The sequence below is a fragment of the Calonectris borealis genome, chromosome 15 (assembly GCF_964195595.1).
Source record: "Calonectris borealis chromosome 15, bCalBor7.hap1.2, whole genome shotgun sequence".
NCBI lineage: Eukaryota > Metazoa > Chordata > Aves > Procellariiformes > Procellariidae > Calonectris > Calonectris borealis.
In genome coordinates, this window is record NC_134326.1 from 3,236,185 (window position 1) to 3,254,645 (window position 18,461).

At 52.9% G+C, this 18,461-nt stretch overlaps 1 protein-coding gene across 2 annotated transcripts in view; it reads left to right on the forward strand.

Annotated features, from left to right (window-relative positions):
- PCDH1 (protocadherin 1) overlaps positions 1-18,461 on the forward strand; it is a 57,751-nt gene that overhangs the window by 11,074 nt on the left and 28,216 nt on the right. For both annotated transcript variants that reach the window (XM_075164008.1, XM_075164007.1), the window contains exon 4: positions 17,668-17,887. In XM_075164008.1, the coding sequence (XP_075020109.1) occupies positions 17,668-17,887 (220 nt within the window). The remainder of the gene's footprint in view (positions 1-17,667; positions 17,888-18,461) is intronic.

Genomic DNA, 18,461 nt, shown 5'->3' on the forward strand with positions numbered 1-18,461 from the left:
GCCATCTGGACAGAGGTGTGGGAGTGAGCGTGGACTGGCCCCCAGCCCTGCATGCGTGGCCTGGGGGGCTGGCGGAGGACTACCCCGGAGCCAAGCCACGGAACCTGGTCGTGGGGCGGGAAGGGGATGGGGATGGTGGGGGGAGGGAGGCAAAAAACTGTCGAAGCCCTTGTCAGAGCACCCGGGGCTGGGTCCTGGTGGCGCTGCCTGGGTGATGGTGATGTGAAGGGTGCTGCATGCCTGTGCCTCTGCATGTGGAGCTCTGGGGAGGGAATCCCACCCACTCGGGTCCCCTTTGGGGACCAGCTCTAAGAGCACCAAGGAGGGCAATGCCTACCCTCCCATCCATCCCTCCGCTTGGGCTGACTCATGGGGAGGAGAGACTGGTCCTGCTCCTGCCACAGCTCTGGGCAGCCAGTTTCCAGTCCTGCCCCTGTCTGGGGAGCAGCGAGGAAGGCGCTAGCCTTGCTGTTGCCAGCCTGGCTCTGCTGGTGCGGCTGAACCTTTCACCATCCCTGCACAAAGCCGCCCGAAAGGGAGTTTTGCACCCGCTGTGGCTGCCCAGGCAGGTGGGGCTGGGTGGAGGAGCAAAGCTCTGCCTTTTTCCCAGGCTCAGGCTCTGCTTCCCCCAGGCTTGGGCCCTCTGCCATAGCCGGCGCGGTGAAAACCGGGCTTCCCTTAGCGCAAGCATCGGGCCTGGAGCTACGGCTCTGCGGGAGCCGTGCTGTAGCCGCTGTGCAGGAGGAGAGCAGATCCCGGTGGCCAAGGCGCTTCCAGGCGGCACGGATCCAGCCATGTGCCGGGGCTGGGTCTGAGTCTTGTGCTCGGGACTGGAGGAGTGGGGCACTGGGGTCTCTGCTGCGTGCTGCCGTCGGGTCACTGCTCTTGGTCTAGCTGGGGGTTTCTGCTGCGTGCGGGGCCGGGCGGAGGTAGGTCTTGGCTGTGGACTGGGAAGGGCTGCTCGCTGGTGTGCACTGGAGCTTGGAGCTGTCCCAGGAGGTCGTGGGATGAGCCCGGAGCTTGCAGGACCCTCTTTCCTCGGGCTGTCTGGCCAGTTAGCTTGCACCACGTTTCTGCTTTGGCGCCTGTCGGGTCTATCCTTAACTAGCTAGGGAGGGAGAGGGGGGACGAGTGCCTGTGGCTTTGCCTTCTTCCTGGGGCCCCGTGGGTGAGGACCACCCACTCCCCCACCGTGCTGTACCCTCTGTGCCCTGTGGAGACCCTTGCTTCCTTCTTTGTACCCCAGTGAGCGGCAGGCTGGGCTCCTGCCGTGGGGCTGAGCTCAGCTGCCCTGTTGGATTTGACTTCAATAAAGTTTTCTATTTTTGACCGGTTGTGCCTTATTTTCCCTGCTGCCCCTGAAGATGCTCTTGCTCCCAGCAGTTTCCCAGGCATATTTTCCACGTCCTCAGCCACAAGAGCACCCAGGCCCCGCAGTGCCCAGAAGTGACGCTCACGTGGGCCAGCCGTCTCCACAAGCCCAGCGTGGCCAGTCCAGAGGCTTCATGATACTGACCCCCCTCCCTAGATTGACATCTCCCATCTCCAGTCGCTGCCTGGCCCTCTAAGGAGACAGCTTCCTCCAGGACATAGTTCACATACGTACATACACACACACATGTACGTGTGTGGACGTGGAGGTAGTCTGAGCTACGGATCAGCCCACCTTTCTTCCACGCCAGCATCCCCCTGCATAGCTTCTCCTGGTTCATCCCCATGTCCTTTTGAGACCCACCCACGTCCCAAAGCTAGCACACGGAGGAGCAGATCCCTGCCGCGCGGTGCCTGGCTAGCATGACCCAAATCCTGCCGGCAAGGGCTGGAAGATGCCTGCCTCACCCGCCGCAGTGCTGGAATGAGGACGCACACAGTTGCAGATGGAGCCTTGGTGCGTCAGCAGCGCCGATAGGAAGCACCCGAAGCAAGGTGCTCCCCCCACCCCGGGATGCGATGGGCAACCTTGCAGTGATGAGAGGTCCTCCCAGGCAGGCTTGCTGGCGGCGGCGGGGCTGCGGGAGGGCGATGGAGCCAGGCGGCCACGCTCCCCATAAAGATGGCTCTGCCCCTCCCGGCAGGCAGGTTGAGGGCGATGCTGCTGCCGTGGGGCTTGTTGAGGCTCTTGTCTCCAGCTCCTGGCAGGCAGGAGCAGCGCAGCACCCCTTCCCCAGGCCCTGGGTGGGGCCATCCTACACCCCCCTCCCTCCAGCCAAGCATCGCACCGCAGGGACCCCCTGCCCGGCCACACCTTCCTCTTTCTCTTGGTTTTTCTTTCAAACTGGGACAGACATCCCTGCGCCCCATCACACCAGCTTCACCTCTTCCCCAGGGGCTCCAACCGGCCACACCAGGCTGCTGGAGAAGAGGAGCTCTGGCGCTGGGAGAGATTAGATCATCCGGGGAAGCCAGTGGTTCTGGCTTCGGTGGTTTCAGCCCTGTGCCAGCCTTGGCTCTCACAGCCTCCTAGTTTGTTTTGCTAACAGCATAAGGTTTTATCTTGAACCGTCCAGGAAGTGTCTGGGCCTCCTAGGCAGGCAGGGCTGGAACCTGCGGGGAGATGCGATGGCTGCAGAGGAGGAAAGGAGACACCAGCAACCACCTAAATAACTAGTCCCTGCAGGGCTGGGCAGGGCAGTCTGGGGGCTTGGCTCAGCGTTGCTATCTGCTTCCCTTTGGGAACTTTCTGAGAGAAGTTTCCCTTCCTTCCTTGTCCTCAGCAGCTCTTTGATGAATCTGGGGTGAGAACGCAACCTCTCAGACGCTGGCGTGGGGAGCGTCTCTTTCTTCTGCCCGTCTCCCAGGCTCCATCCTTTGGGGCTTTTTTATACTGGGGGGGCTATGCTGCATCCTTTCCTGGCTGCAGAAACCAAGACTGCCATGGGTCCTTACAGCCCCCCACCATCTGAGAAGCTGGCTGGAGTGGTGTTAACTTCAGCGAGCTACTGCCAGCTCAGCAGAGGTGCCTGCACCTGCCTACAGGCTCAGAAGCACGGTGCAGTATTAATTACTCTCTGCGGGGGGGGATAAGAGGAATATTGTAACTGTAATGGACAGAAATGAAATTGTCTTGCTTCAGAATTTAGCTTAGAGTCTCCATAAATTGCAGGTTTAGGTGTTGGCAGATGTCTGGGAAAGTCTCCTACTGTCCTGGGTCAGTGGATTTTCTCAAGGTCGTTCACGTGGAATGAGCTGATAAATGGATCCAGCAACGAGCTGCAGATGGAGCTGAGGGTTCATGGGGGACCTGCCCTGTTTTTCCCCAGTTTCAGAAAGACACTGTGCTGGGAGCAGTTCCCAAGCACTGCAAATCAGCTCCTGCTCCTGGGATCAATTGCGCTTGGTTGAGATTTGGCTCTGGCGTGCAGAGACCGAATGAGGGAGCGTGTCGGTGAGGTCCCGGGGGCTGCAGTGCAGGGGCTGAGCCCTAGCTGTGCTGGAAAGAGTGGCTGGGCTCTGCAAAACCACTATGAATGCACAGTGGCTTGTGCATCAATGAGGTGTTTGTGGGGGCTGGGGGAGCACAAGAGGGGGCGAGGAATGGGGTCGTATACTGTGCTGGCTTCTGGGGAGTTGGTGAGGGTGCTGAGAGCCCCACGAGCAAGGCAGGAATGTGCAGCGACTCCAGGCAGGTCTGTGCTGGGGGACTTCGGTTTATGGCAGGGAGGGGTGCCTATGCCTGGGAGAGCACAATGGGGCATTTGGCACCTCAAAATGAAGAGCGTCAGCCACAAGAGACGAGCAACCCTGAGGTACAGGCTGGCCTGTACAGCCAGAGACAGTGTGGGTGTGCGCAGGCTGTGCTGCAGGGGGAGGTGACAGCGGGGTGTACTCAGCCTGCGCTCGTCTGTGGGAGGTGACAGCGGGGTGCTCACAGGCTGTACCCCACGGAGGAGTGGCAGGGAGGTGCGCGCGGTCTCTGTGGCAGGGGGTGGCGGAGGCACGTGCACAGGCTGTGCGGCAGGGGTAGGTGATGCGGGGGGGTGCAACCCTCTCCTCCAGGAGGAGGTGGCACAGGGAGGGGTACAACCCCTGTCCCAGGAGGAGGTGGCAGCAGGGTACGTGCAGCCATGCAGCGGGAGGAGGCACGGGGTGGGTATGCAGCTGTACCACAGGGAGAGGTGGCACAGGATTATGTGCAAGCTGTACTGTGTGGAGAGGTGGCAGTGGGGGGTACACAGCCTGTACGCGGCGGGAGGTGACAGTAGGGTGTACATAGCATGCAGCCTGGGGCAGGTGACGACTCTTCTGTAAGCAATATGTCTGCAAGGAGCCAGTAGTACTTACTGTCCCTAGCCCATTGAAGAGAGCATCGGGTGTCTCCTGCCTGACAGTCCCTTGCCCCACTATCACTTGAGACCTCATCCTTTGCTTCCTTGAAGGCTTGCCCAGCCTGTGCTACCTGCCTGGGGCTCCTCATATCGGGCCGCCTGGGTGGCTTGCAGCTCTGTCCGGTTTCCCTCTTCCCACCCTGCTGAGCCAGGTGCTGCTCATTCCTCCTTGCTCTCCTCTTCCTCTCACTTCTCAGACCCCCAGGCTGTCCTCTGCCTGCTACCCTTGGAGCCAGTGCTGGTCTGTGGCGAACATGGGCTTCCCTAGCTGGAATCTGGGGGGCTTCTCCTTCCCCCCCCCCCCTTTCCTTTCACAACTATATCTGCCCCCTTCCATTCCTCTCTCCTGATCTCTCTCCCTGCTCAGCTCAGGCAGTGACCTCCCCCTTCCCTGTCGCTTTCCTCTCCCCATCAGGCTCTCCTGACCGGCTGTCTGCTGGCCCCAGTACAGAGGGATGCTGAACCCTCCGCAGCGCAGGGCTGAGTCCCCGGCTGGCTCCGACAGCCGAGCTGTGGATCCTCTGTGGGATGAAAGCGCTGGCTGTGTGGGCAGCCGCCCGGTCCAAGCCGTGCTGATTGATATTCCCAGCACTGCTCTGCCCGCTCGGCCGGGCTCTCAGCTGCAGTGCTGTTCCCTGCGCACACAGACCAGCCTGGAGCGGGGCCCAGCCCTGCAGCCTGCTTAATCAGTCACCCAAATCCTGGGGCAAAACCTGATGCTGCGATGGGGTGTGTCCCTGGGCGCTCTGTGGTCCCCCCGCCCAGAGAGCAGCCAGGAGGCCATGGATGGGGTGAAGTGCGGAGGGTGGGATGCAGCTGAAGGGGGTGGAGGGTGGGGTGCTCCCGGGTGAGGACAGAGCTGGGATGTTCTGGGATGCGATGGAGAGGAGGCTGGGGTAATGAGAGGGTGCCTGATGTAGGGCAGGATGGGGCGGGGTGTTGCGGGGGGAAAGCGAGGGCTAAAGGACGCATGGAGCAAAGGGGCACAGAGCGGCTCTGTCCATGGGAACTGTGCCAGCTCGAGGTGGGGAGGGCAGCCCCAGGGGGGCGTGGGGCAGCAGCGAAGAGGTGGAAGCTGCGCGCTTGTGTCTCCAGAGCTGGTGTCCACCCGGGACCCCCGTCGTGAATCTTGTGCAAGAGCCGTGCAGCTGTGCACAGGCTGACTCATGTGGGGCTGTGCCAGGGTGGGTCGCAAAGAGCAGGAGCTCCCCTTCATGGTTTGTGGGGTCTTGGACATTCAGCCCCTGCAGTCCCCTGCCAAATCTCTCTCTTGTTGGCATGTTCTTTTGAACGCTGCCCCTGGAGCTGAGCCCTGTGCCAAGCCCAAAGCACCTTCCTCCCCCTCCGCGCTTCATCCCCACGCATACCTGTCATGTGAGAGCACCTGCCCATGAAACCCCGGGCACAGCCTATCTCCATGGAGGAGCTGTGCTCCTACATACTGCCCTGCAAGCCGGCCCATCCAACCTGCAGTTACACAACCCAAGATCTGCTCTTGGGAGAAACCAAGATGGTCGATGGAGATTACTCCAAAAGGAACTCTTCCCACAATCCCCTGCTCCTTCAGTGCCCTAGGACGCACACAGTCTGCTCGGCTGAGGCACAGAAGGATTCAACATGGGTGAGGAGGAGCCTGGCTGCAGGGGGACAGGCCACCACTGGCACCTTGGTCCCCCTCTTCTTGTCACCTCTGACGCTACCTGCAGCATCTGTCGGTCCAACTGGGATGAAACTCAGTCTTGGTTTCACCTCTGAGAGCCAGGGTCACCTACGACTCAGATCCATTCAGCCTCCCCCCAGTAGGTCCCCCGTTGACCTTGTCTTCTCTCTGACTTTCTGGACTTTTCTGGAGGTCTCAGTTTGCACCCTTGAGGACCTGCTTTTCATATCCCACCAGTCGTATAGGTTTCTTTTCCTAGTGGCGTTCCCAACTCAACCCTGTGGTTGAGAGCACAAGAGGAAGAGGTCAGACAAAGGAACAGAAAGAAAACAACTCCCCAAGATCCCTTAAAAACATCTCCTAGTTGTTTTGCATCAATGTCTTCCCGTGGTGTAAGCTGTTTACTGCCTCCATCCTTCAGATGCTCACAAGAAAGAGTGGGTGGGAAAGTAGGTTTGTGGCAGTGACCTGCTAGGAGGGCAGGAGAAAGCTCGTACATTATCTCATCATTTACATACATTCTGCCATTCACAGCCATGCCTTGTGGATCCTGCCCAAAGATCCCTAAAGATGCCCCTGCCCCAGGAGGTAAACATCCTTCTGAGCACCTCTTCACTTGCAAAATACCTGCCTCCTGATCTACTATCTAAACATGGCATGGCTGGGCAGCCGCCGATCTTAGCAGGTTTCATCAAAGCTGTCTTTAGAGCCATCATTTTGGGAGGGCAGTGAATCACCACCTCTCCCTTGGAACTGATCCTGCTCCGTAGCGAAGCTGTCAGAGCAGAGTGCCCTGATTCAGCTCCTCCGAGACATCTCTAAAGGCCTGAGCAACCTGAAAGCCTGGAGCTATTTAGCTCCCACGTGGCCTGGTTTTCACATGCTCCAAACTCCCTGATGCTCTTGAGCAGCTGCAAAGCCGCTGCCAGGGAGAATCTGACAGATACCCGTCCCCGTTGTGGGGGGAAGTTCTTGTCTGAGCTCGGGATGTCTTGCTACTGTGATGTCTGATGTTCCTCTTACACTAATCTGTTAATCTTCCTGCTTCTTCATCAAAAGCACTTAAACCCAGTAGAAAGCAAAATCAGTATTTCAGATATTTGAAGAGCCCTTCATTATTATTCAGGCTGGGCAAGACCTTTGGGGTGTTGTGATTCAAGGGCCTGGGAGTGCCTTGAGGAGCTTGGGCTGTTTTTTCCAAGGATTTCAAGTAAATCACAGTTTATTAGGGACTACCAGGATGTCTCTTGCCCAGAGAAGAGAGCTCAGAAACCTTCTCTAATGTTCAGGAAATTTTTCTTGAGCCACGATCTGCAAGGTCTGGCCCAAGGACTTGACAGCTCATCCAGGATTTGAGGATGGGTAAAAGAAAGCTGTCCTCAGCTCATCCATACCAGGGGTCCAGTGCCAGTAAGAGTGCTAATGACAGACCAGTGCAGGCAAGATAAGTGGCCTTAGCAAGCCTTACAATATTACTTGTCTTACCTGTTTGATCTCTCCAAACGAAACCTTGTCTTACCCAGTATCATCATTCATCATTAGGTGCAGGTTGGTTGCAGACCACTACAGTGAGGGCTCTGCCAATGTCTAGAGCGTGTTGGTGCCCAGACTTATGGAATAGACACAATTCCTTGACCAAGCAGGAGAAGCTTCTGCCCTTTGCCTATGAAAATAGAGGTGGTTAGAAAACAGGGTTGCCATCAGAGGAAAATTGAAAATTTGAAAACAAATCAGCGAGAGTTGACATTTTTTTTTCTATTTCAGCTCAAGTTAATCAATGGATATAGATGTATAAATATATATATTTTCCCTAATAATTTCTAAAGGCATGATTCTGACTGACTTTTTTGAATTTAGCTTCATAATTAATACTTGGCTCGAATTCTGAAATGAAAGATATCTTTGCAAGAGCATCATTTTTTCATTTTTACATGTCAGCAAAGATATCCCCCCTGCCCCAACTTCGAAACAAGAAACTCACTTGAAAAATGATCTGATTTCAACAAATTGACATTTTTTTCCATGTAAAGTCTTCTGTTGAAGCATTCCTGGTTATCTCTCTTTTTTTAGAGTCCTGAGACTATGGCTTGGGACCCCCTGCTCTCCCCAGAGCTTTCAATACTGTCAGCTCCACTGGGTGCAACTGGGAGCCAGATTAGCTCATTATTTTCCCAGCATTATTTTCCCACTCTACAGCTGTTGGATTCCTCGAGGGCTTTATTCAAGTGTTACTCCCAGTCCTGGAACCTTTTTCTCCCTGGGATCTTCAGATGGTTTTAACGTGATTATGAGACCTCCTTCTGTGTCCCAAGCAATTTCTGCTCTATACCAACTATCAGCAAAATGGCTCTATTATCAGTTTGAAGGTGATAGACATTTCAGGACACCACGGTCAGTCCAATTTAGACATTATTCCATAAAGATTATGACCCCTTTAGATTTTATGATTCACCCTTCAGATGATTTATTTCCATATTTTACTTTTCAGTCTTCATTTCAACCAAAGAAAAGCCAAATTGCACATCCTTGATGGGCTCAGAGCTCTGATAGGCTGAGAGGTTAGGCAATCTCTGTCCTGAGGCTGTCTAAATGGGTTTCTAATTGTGTTAGATCTTGCTATGAGTTAGATAAATTCGATGTGACCAGGCAGGTTGGCACCGGGCTTTGGCGGCTTCTTTGAGCATCATGCAAATTTCAGGAGGCTTCAGGGCACCTATGTGGAGTCAGCCCACATTTTTCCCAGATTTATTCATTAAATAGTGCCTCGGGATCTGATGTCCATTTTAGGATGGCTGTTCTGCTATCATTATTTCAGCAGGACTTGTAGCACCTCTCTTCTGACTGCAAGGTCAGCACTTGCTAATTGTCAGCAATGGAAGCCATGCGAACAGCCACTTAAGAGAGTTGCTTTTCAGATAATACCTGGGTTTGGGAGGTGTCATTCATATGGGTTTCTGTGCATCTTTCCTCCACTTGTGGATTCCTTCTGTAGCTTCATTTGTCAACAGCGAAAGAGCCAAAAGGTTGTTGGGAACAACCCTCCCTTCAGACACTGGGATGGGGGTGGACACAAGGATTTGTGGGCAGAGCACAGCCATCAAACAAGACCTCATGAACATCAGATGGACCAGAACTGTCAGCCCTGTTGCTAATGTGCCTTATGCAACTACAGTAGCTGTGATGGAGGTGACCCCAGCAAATCGTCAGACTGATAGATCAGAAAAACTGGGTCTTTAAGTCTGCTAGTAGTCCTGTCCAGAACTGTCAGTGCTCATTTGGAGAAACCACCTTCAATTTTGGGAAGGCCTGCACGGTTTTTTTGAATGCAGGAAGGGTCTTACAGGTCTGCATAGACCACACCTTTCCTTAGAGCTGGGTCCATCTATCTCCCTCCCTTGTTTGTGTTGGCTGGAGCTCCAGGCAGGCAGTTGTGCTGCCTGGTGGCTCCGTCCATCCCTTGTCCAAAGCAGGCAGAGCACCCAGGACCTGTTTCCTTGCTCTGCACCAGCTCTTTCCTCAATTCCTTTGTTTTGTGCTAAAAGGGAGCAATCCAGTAGTGCTGGGAACTGCAGCTCTGGCATGGTTCGGTCCACTTCACAAAGTGATAGTTAGCCCTTGTGCCTCTGAATATCTGGACCTGGAGATGCTGTGGCAGGGCAGGGAGGAACCTCTGGGGCAGACAGGATCCCCAGACTACGAAGGGGACCAGAGAGGCACAGGAGGGAGAAGTGCAGTCCTTCAGCAGAGGGTTGCCATAGATGCCAGGAGGCTGACACCAAGAAAGGGCAGAATTTGCCTTTGCTGCTCTGCAAACACTCTCCCTCATGGAGAGTATGCAAACACTCTCCCTCATGGTACTGCTCTGCCTGGTGCCACGTAGTGTTGTGACCTCTTCACATCATGTGCAGATATGGCAGCCCCAGGCGTGAGGGTGGGTGCAGGAACGCTCTTGGGGGGTTTCTTCTCCAAAAGTCAGTGCAGCGGCCGGACAGCGTGCTGCTGGGGTAGGAAAGGATGGGAAGAGCTATCTGCTCTGACTCAGAAATGGCCTCAAGTTGCACCAAGGGAGGTTTAGACTGGACATTAGGAAAAATTTCTTTACTGAAAGAGTGGTCAAGCATTGGAACAGGCTGCCCAGGGAAGTGGTGGAGTCACCATCCCTGGAAGTATTTAAAAGACGTGTAGATGAGGTGCTTAGGGACATGGTTTAGTGGGCATGGTGGTGTTGCATTGATGGTTGGACTTGATGATCTTAAAGATCTTTTCCAACCTTAACAATTCTGTGATTCTGTGATTCTGTGAATCCGTCCTCACCCCAGAACACCAGCAGAAGCACATGCTGTTGCTTAGATGAGCTGTAAAATGGTCGAATGTTTATGGCCATGAACTGAGCTTGTGTTCTGTTTCCCAGACCTAGAGTGTTGCTCTGGATGGTTCTTGGGAATTCAGGTCCAGCTTTCCTCCCAAGGCTTGCCCTGGTTTCCGTGGGCATAATATTCCCCTTAGCCTCCTGCTCCGAAGCCTGTGTTGTGTTATGCTGGAGTCGTGCTCCTCTCCGGACATGACACTAGCAAATAAAATAATTTCTATGTGCAGCAAAGCCTCCATACATGGAAAGCTGGATCTGTGTAGTTTGAGGCATGGTCCCTGGGCTTATCTTTTTTTTCAGTAACCAGGGATGTTGCATAGCTCCAGGTTGGTTTGTAAAAGAGAGGGGTTCATGAATTAATCTGAAGTTGACTAACTCATGTGCTACAATGGCTCCCTTGTCACTTATTTTTATATTCTGGGCATTGGGTCTGACATTGCCTTTCACTTTCAGCCCTGTGAGTTGCTGCATTGTGGTGGCTGTTGGGGAAGCAAGCTCCTTTGGCAGCTGGCTGAAAGGCCGTTGAGGCTTCTGGCATGTGGGGAGGCGCAGGAGCAATTGGAGGCTGCCAGATGAGCCCATTAGCTGCGGATCCTGCTTTCGGATCAGCAGCGAGGTAGTTAACTATTTTGATATTTTCACCACTCCAGCGTTAATCGGCGCTTGGGGGGAAGCAGGGCGGCTCACCTCCGTGGGGGCTGTTGCACCGCACCATTCCTGTCAGCAGGAAAAGGGTGCCCGGGGCAGATTTTAACGTTTCTTTTGTGAACAGCACAATTTCTGGTCCGTCAGATGGGACTGCATCTGCTGCCACTCCGTCCATGCCGTCTGCGCAGGGGGTGATGCCATGCAATTGGGAGGAGTCTGTGCAACACCCCACAGCCCTGTTCCCTCGTAGCATTGCTCTCATTTTGGCTGAGTTTGTTTTCCCCAGATTTAGCAAGGAGAATCAGCCTGATGCGGGTCCTGAGGAGAGCTGGAGATGTTTGTGATGAAGAGAAGAGGCAGGAGGGAGCAGAGTGGGGCTGAGGAGGGAGGGGGTCCCCTTAGTCCCACTCCAGCATCTGTGGGTGGGGATGGTAGAGGGCATCAGGACAGAGGAGCCCCTTGGCAGGGACTGGTTTTGGGGGGTTTTGGGGTGTGCAGCCAGGACCAGGCAGGCTGGGAAAGGCTGTTGGGGAGAGCCCAAGAAAATTTCTCATCAAAACAAGTCCCTGCTACTGTCAGATAAGCCCCAAAACTGGAACCGTGGGTGTGACCCTGGCTTCCCCATTGAGGAAAGGCTGTGGCAGAGCTTGGAACAGGCACAGATAAGGGCAGCAAAGCTGGCCCGGCCTGCCCGGTGTCTGCAGGAGGACAGGCTGCACGTACTCGCGTGCTGCAGCTCGTAGAGGACACGGCGGAGCAGGATGCAGCGCGATCTGTGAAATTGGAAAGGGGTAGAGCGAGGAGCAATTACTCATGTTTTCTCATAACCCTGCAGGTAGGAGAAGTTCAAGGAAAAATTACCAGGCAGCAGCTGTAAAACCAAAGGGAAGTGCTTTTCGGTGTAGCACATGGGCAGAGACTTCATTGCTGCAGGATGCCACCGAGTCCAAAAGCAGGCGTGGACTCAAAAAGGCGTGAGAGCACTTCACAGAGGATGGGGGTCATTAAACGTATGAGCTGCAAACAATTCCTTGCTTAGGAAAAAACCTGAGCTGCAGCACAACAGAAACCCGCAGGATTTACCGGGGGATGAGTGTCTTCATCAGAGCATCCGCCGTTGCTGGAGGCAGCCGCCAGTGCCGGTGCTCCCTGCGGGAAGTGGGGGACAGGGGCTCGGTTTGCTCCTCAGATGTAGAGCCTGGCACGGGCAGGTCTCCTCACCAGGAATATAAGAGCGAGCACTGGGGAGCCCTTGAAAGGAGTTTTTTCAGAGCCGCAATTCCTCAGATAAGAAAATAGACAGCTTTGCCCCAGATCCCATTCCAGTGCGGTGGCAAAGTGGAGACAGCAGTTAGAAATAGAAAAACAATAAATACGGGGGGGAAGGGAAAAGGGAGGGAGTGTATAGCAATTAGTAGAAATGAGTAGTTACAGAGTGTAGAAAATTGACAAGGCAAGCCAAAAACATTGGGGGAAAATCAATTTTGACAAGCTAAACACAATAAGGAGTACTTTAAAAAATGTGCTAGGAAGAAGAGGAATCCAGTAATTGTCATTTCCAAATGGAGATTGCAAAATTGTTAATTATGTAGAAAAATGCAAAAGTATTCAATAAATAGTTCTAGTAATCTGGACTGAGACATAACAACGTAGGATGCAATACCTGCCAATGCGTGGGTAACCAGCAAAGATATTCAAAATATCATCTCCTTGAAATAGTGATATTTGAAATAATCGAATAAAATAATTTGCGCCAAAGAGTCTTCAAAGGTCTGGAGTAGGAGCTCTCTGATGCGAGGCTGTTAATGGAGCTGGGAACCCCAGGATGGGCCAGGAGGAGGGGGAGGGCAGTGATGCCATGGGCCAGCTGGAGTAGTGATGGGGATGCTGTGTGCACCGCACACTGTCCTCGCCAGCCCCAGAGAACAACTGGATTAATAGCTAAGGCAGAAAACTCAGTGATGGAAATAGCACTGACGTCAGTCAACACAATTTGATGGGAAGGAACATTGGGCAGTGTCATTACATGACAGGTCCAGCTCTTAAACCTTTCCTTAGGCATCTGCTCCTGGCCACTGCGAGGAACAGGATCTGCTCTAGGCATACCTGTGGGTCTGAGGCAGCAGAGCTGGTTTTATGTTGGTGTGAGATTACAGTGTGCAGCTGATCAACGTGGAGTTTGATGAAGACGCTGAGTTGATAATGCATTATGTTGTTATCATTATTATTATTATTATTATTATTGTTTTGAATTAACACTACTCATTATAAGTAATGCATTGTTAGATAGATGCAGATCTGGTTTATCAACAGCTTAGCAAAGAAAAGCAGTTGTTGGTTGGGAGTCCTTGTGGAACGAGGTTCTCCTGGAGGAGCTCTGCAGCAGCAGTTCTGTGCCTGCTGCCATTCAACGTTCTAATCAACTATCTGGAAGTAAATATAAAATCACCGCTGTTAAAATTTGCAGCTGACACGGAGATTGGTGGAGTGGGAGATCATGATGAGGATAGAGCAGTCATGCAGAGCAATCCAGATTGCTTGGTAAACTGGGCCCATTTAAACAAAGTGCATTTTAACACAGCAAATGCGAAGCTGTACATTGAGAAATAGGGAATGCTGGTTTACATCCTGGAAAGCAGTGACTTTAAAATGGATTTAAGGGTCACACTGCATGAGTAGCTCAGAGTGAGCGCTCGTGGTGCTCCCGCCAAAGGGCTAATACAGTCCTCAGATGAAAAAACCTGAGAGGTAGGAGGAGAAGCAAGGCTCTGCAGGAAGGCCTGGTGAGATGGCACCAGCAGTCCTGCAGGGATTGCCTCTGACGAGGAGTGGGGAAAAACTGGGGCAAGTAAAGATGAGAGCCACCAGACTGATTTGCTGGCGTGCAGGTTGAGACTTAAGGAACCCAGTTTGTTTAACTTCTCAAAAAGAAGATGGAGGGGTGCCTTGATTGCACTGTACAAGCAACTTCTTGTGTAGGAAACACTGCGTGCTGAAAGGCTCTTTAACCTAGCAGAGAAAGGTCAAACAAAACCCAATTTCTGTAAGTCAGTGCCAAACAAATGGATTCAGTGTCTTTCTGTGACTCCAGAACAAGGCTCTCCGGGTGGAGAGCCTCAGCCAGACACAAGCTACTATTATTTTTGAAGTGCATTGGTCACGGCATGGTGGGGACTGTGCAGAGTGCGAGGGGGGCACTAACCCCCGTCAGTGCCATGCTGCCGTGCGGGGTGGGTCGGAGGGGAGTGGGGTTGAGTGTGGGTTGTCTTTGCCCTGTAGTGAGGCAAAGAGCCCTTTCAAGGGCTGCCAGGCAGGATCTGACATTTAAAGGAGGTGTTTTTTAGGTAAAAGTGATGCTATTTGGACAGAGATCCCTCGGGGAGGGATAGTAGCTGTCACAGGCTGGGTTTCTGAGGCTGTTTGTTTGTATTATTGCAGGCACCCCAAGGAGCCCGGGTTGTTTGTCTGGGGTTTTACAAGCACAGAGTGAAAGCAGAAGCTTCGAGCTAGGGATGAGCCACGGTGGCCGAGGAAAGCGGTTTCAGACAGGCAGTCGGGGTGCAGGAGAAGGCTGTGGGACAGCATTGCCTGGCATGGTGGGCAGTGACGTCTGTGCAGGGAAGGCTTTTGCAGGCTTTACACAGCTGCACAGCCTACAAAGTGGGCTGGGAGATGACCTCTGGAGGGTCATCTGCACACAATTCTGCTGTGGGCAGGACTGCCTTGACCTCAGCTCCTCCAGAGCTGTACACGAAGACCTTCTGAGAGGTGCTTGCCTATCCCTTCATGACAAAGATTGCGCCTTCTGCTTTGGCAATCTATCACACTTGGCTAAACCTACCATTGTATAGCAGCTAACCTCGGTCTTCCCTGCTGCAGGTGAAGGCCATTCCTTTTTGTCTGTCCATGGTCAAAAGCAGCAGCGTTCTCTTTGCAGAAGGCTTTTATGAGCTTGAAGACTACTGCCTTTGCCACCCTTGGCCTTCTCCCCAAACCAGTTTGCTCAGTCTTTTTATGTTTTGTCATGATTTCTAACAGCTGCTTGTTTCTGTTTCTCTCTGCTTAACTGGTGCACGTGTTCTTGAAAGTGGTGCCCAGACTGGACACAGCTCTGCCTCTGAAGTCCTACTTGAGCCCAGCAGAGCAGACAGATCCCTGTGTGACTTAAAGACAAAGCGCCTGTTTACGCATCCCAGTATAGATGCATTTTTTGGTGAGAGATTGACGGATAGTCAACCCATGATCTGTTGTAACCCCCAATCTTTCAGCCAGCCTGCTGTTTGTGTGGTGATTATTTTTCCCCAAGTGTGCAAATGTGACAGATATATTCCACATCTGTCATCTAAGCAGTTAATGAAAATACAGGCTAGCAATGGACTCAGGACACAACCCGAAGAATTTCATTTGATACATCATCCCAGCTGAAAGGCCTGTCTTCAGTAATTACTTTCTGAATACAACTTTCTAAATGCTTTGCATCCACCCTGCAGCAGATTGCACTATATTACTTAAGCAGAGAAGTACTATGCTGCACCTACATTACTTTCCTGCATTACTTATGAGAATATAATCTAAAATAGTGTCAAAAAACTTCCTAAAGTCAAGATATAACATTTACTGCTCCTCCTCCATCCACAAGGTCTGATGTCTTTTCAAAGGAAGAAGTTCAATGGCTTGACATGTTTGTTTGCGACAATTCTACAGTGGCTGTTACTCATTTCCTTGTTATCTTGTAGGTACTTACAAAGAGTTCTTTTATCTGTTTCAGTATTTTTCCAGGAACTGAAATTAAGCTAACTGTTTTATAATTCTCCAACTCTTCTTTTTTCTCATCTTTAAAGACAGGTGCTATTTTAGCTCACTTCCAGTCTTCTGGAAGCTCCCTGATTCTCTACAAACTCTTTAAAAAAAGTATTAAAAAAAAAAAGAAAGAGAGAAAAAAAAAAGAAGTTACTTAAATCAGGTCTCTAAGCACCTGGGGTGAATTTAATCAGGTCCAACCAACCTAAAAGCAGCTAGCTCATCTAAATGCTCCCTGAGTGTTCCTTCCCTCGCTCAGTCTCAATTCCTTCCCCTTCCTTGTTGGTGCTAGCTGTCTGGGATGCCTGATTGCCACTCAGCTGTAGTAAAGACATCAGCAAAAAAAGTATTCAGCCTAAATGGTGTGTTGGTTCCTCTCTCTCCTGATCGCCTTCAGATCCCCATCAAATAGCTCATTTCTTGGGTTCCTTCCTACATTTATGGGTGATTTTGTGACTTTTTCTCTCTCTTGGTATTTGTGTTTCATTCTCTGTGCTCATGTCGTGGTTTAACCCCAGCTGGCCGCTCGCTCACTCCCCCCCGCTGGGATGGGGGAGAAAATTGGAAGGGTGGGTTGAGATAAAGACAGTTTAACAGGGAAAGCAAAAGCCGTGCAAACAAGCAAAGCAAGACAAGGAATTCATTCACCACTTCCCATCGGCGGGCAGGTGTTCAGCCATCTCCAGGAAAGCAGGGCTCCATCACGCGTAACGGTGACTTGGGAAGACAAACGCCATCACTCCGAACGTCGCCCCCTTCCTTCTTCTTCCCCCAGCTTTATATGCTGAGCATGACATCATATGGTATGGAATATCCCGTTGGCCAGTTTGGGTCCCCTGTCCTGGCTGTGCTCCCTCCCAGCTTCTTGTGCACCTGGCAGATCAGGGGAAGCTGAAAAGTCCTTGACTAGCGTAACCACTGCTTAGCAACAACTAACACATCAGTGTGTTATCAACATTCTTCTCAAACTAAATCCAAAACACAGCACTACACCAGCTACTAGGAAGAAAATTAACTCTATCCCAGCCTAAAGCAAGACAGCTCATCACCCTGCTCTTGCACTATGAACTTGATGCTACCCTTTCCACTCCTCGGTAATCACGACGAAGAAGGATTTCATGGAAGGATTTGGAGGAGGATAATGATGTAGCTTAATGGCTGTTTGCAGGGAGCTCCTCCCAAGCAAAGCTGGGGAGAGAAAGTGTGAAGTAGGGTCTTTGAAATGTTTAACAAGCAGACAAAAGAAGCGATGGTGACCCTTGATGGAGAACCTCTTAGGATGAGAGATGGTGTCAGTCCAGAGGCTGGAAGGTGAGGGATGATGTCACCATAGCTCTGTGCTGGGCAGTGATCCCATTAGAGAGGCTCTCAGAAAAGGTGGGCTCAGCCAGGTGGGTCTCTGAGAGCACCGAGGGTGCTTGCAGAGTCTGAATGCAAAGTGGAGACCCCAGATAAAGGGTGGGGTGGGGGCCAATGATTCAGGATGCTGTGCTAATGGGAGACCTTTCCGGAGCCTGCCTGTCATGGGAGAGGGCATCTACCCGGGGTTGTCTCTAGGTGGAAGAAGAGGCTGGGGCACGAGCTGTGGAGGGAGCTGCTGGGTCAGGGGAGTGCAGGGATGGTATAAGATGTGCTCCCTGCATGGGGTGGTGTCTGATGGGGTGCCCTTGGCTGGGGTGGAGCCCGGCGCTGTGTCTGTTGGGCTGGCTGTGGGGGACTGATGATGGGAGCGCTGGTGGGGCTGCTGGTGTCGGGAGCACTGGGCAGGAGCACTCTGCCTCTGTTTAGGGGTCAGGTTTGATGACCCCCCCCTTTGCCTTCATCTGCTGGGTGGGTGATGCAACAGCTTTTCTCTTCTCTCCCAGTTACCTCATCGCCGAGTGACGTTCTCTGCAGCCAGCCAGGCTCAGGACCTGCAGGATCCCTCCCAGCACAGCTATTACGACAGCGGGCTGGAGGAGTCAGAGACCCCGAGCAGCAAATCATCGTCGGGGCCCCGCATCGGGCCGCTAGCCCTGCCTGAGGATCACTACGAACGCACCACGCCCGACGGCAGCATCGGGGAGATGGAACACCCTGAGAATGGTAGGTGCTCATGACACGTGTGCCTGCCCCCTCCCCAGGGACCCTGCGCCTGAAGGTCTTCATCCTCAATGCTGCGCCTCCCCTGGTGTGGGTGAGATGGGGCGACAAGCTCGGTTGGGACAGGCTTGCCATGCTCAAGTCTTGGTGGGGCTGGGATGCTGGAGAAGAGGTGAGGCTCAAAGCAAGAGGGCAGCAAGGACTTGGAGGGGGGGGGAGAGGTGGAGGTCTGGGGGAGGCCTGGAGATGTGGGAGTGGGAAGAGCCAAGGAAGCAGATGGGTTTGGCATGATATAGACAGGGGGCCCAACAGGATGGTCCAAGATGGCAGCACAGGCAGCATGTGGAGGGGGTTGTAGCCCAGCCAATGGTGAGCTTGTGTGCTGCAGTCAGGTGGTCCCGTGGGTGCCTGCCCCCATGGCAGGGCAGGGGTGTAGGGGCAGTCGGGGTGTGATGCAGCTCTCTGTGCTATGGTGGGTGTTGGAGCCATGGGAGTTTTCTGGGGAGCAGAGGGGGAGAGCAGGTTTAGTGGCAGAGACTGGGATGAGGAGATATGTGGAGTGAGGGATCAGTGGTGG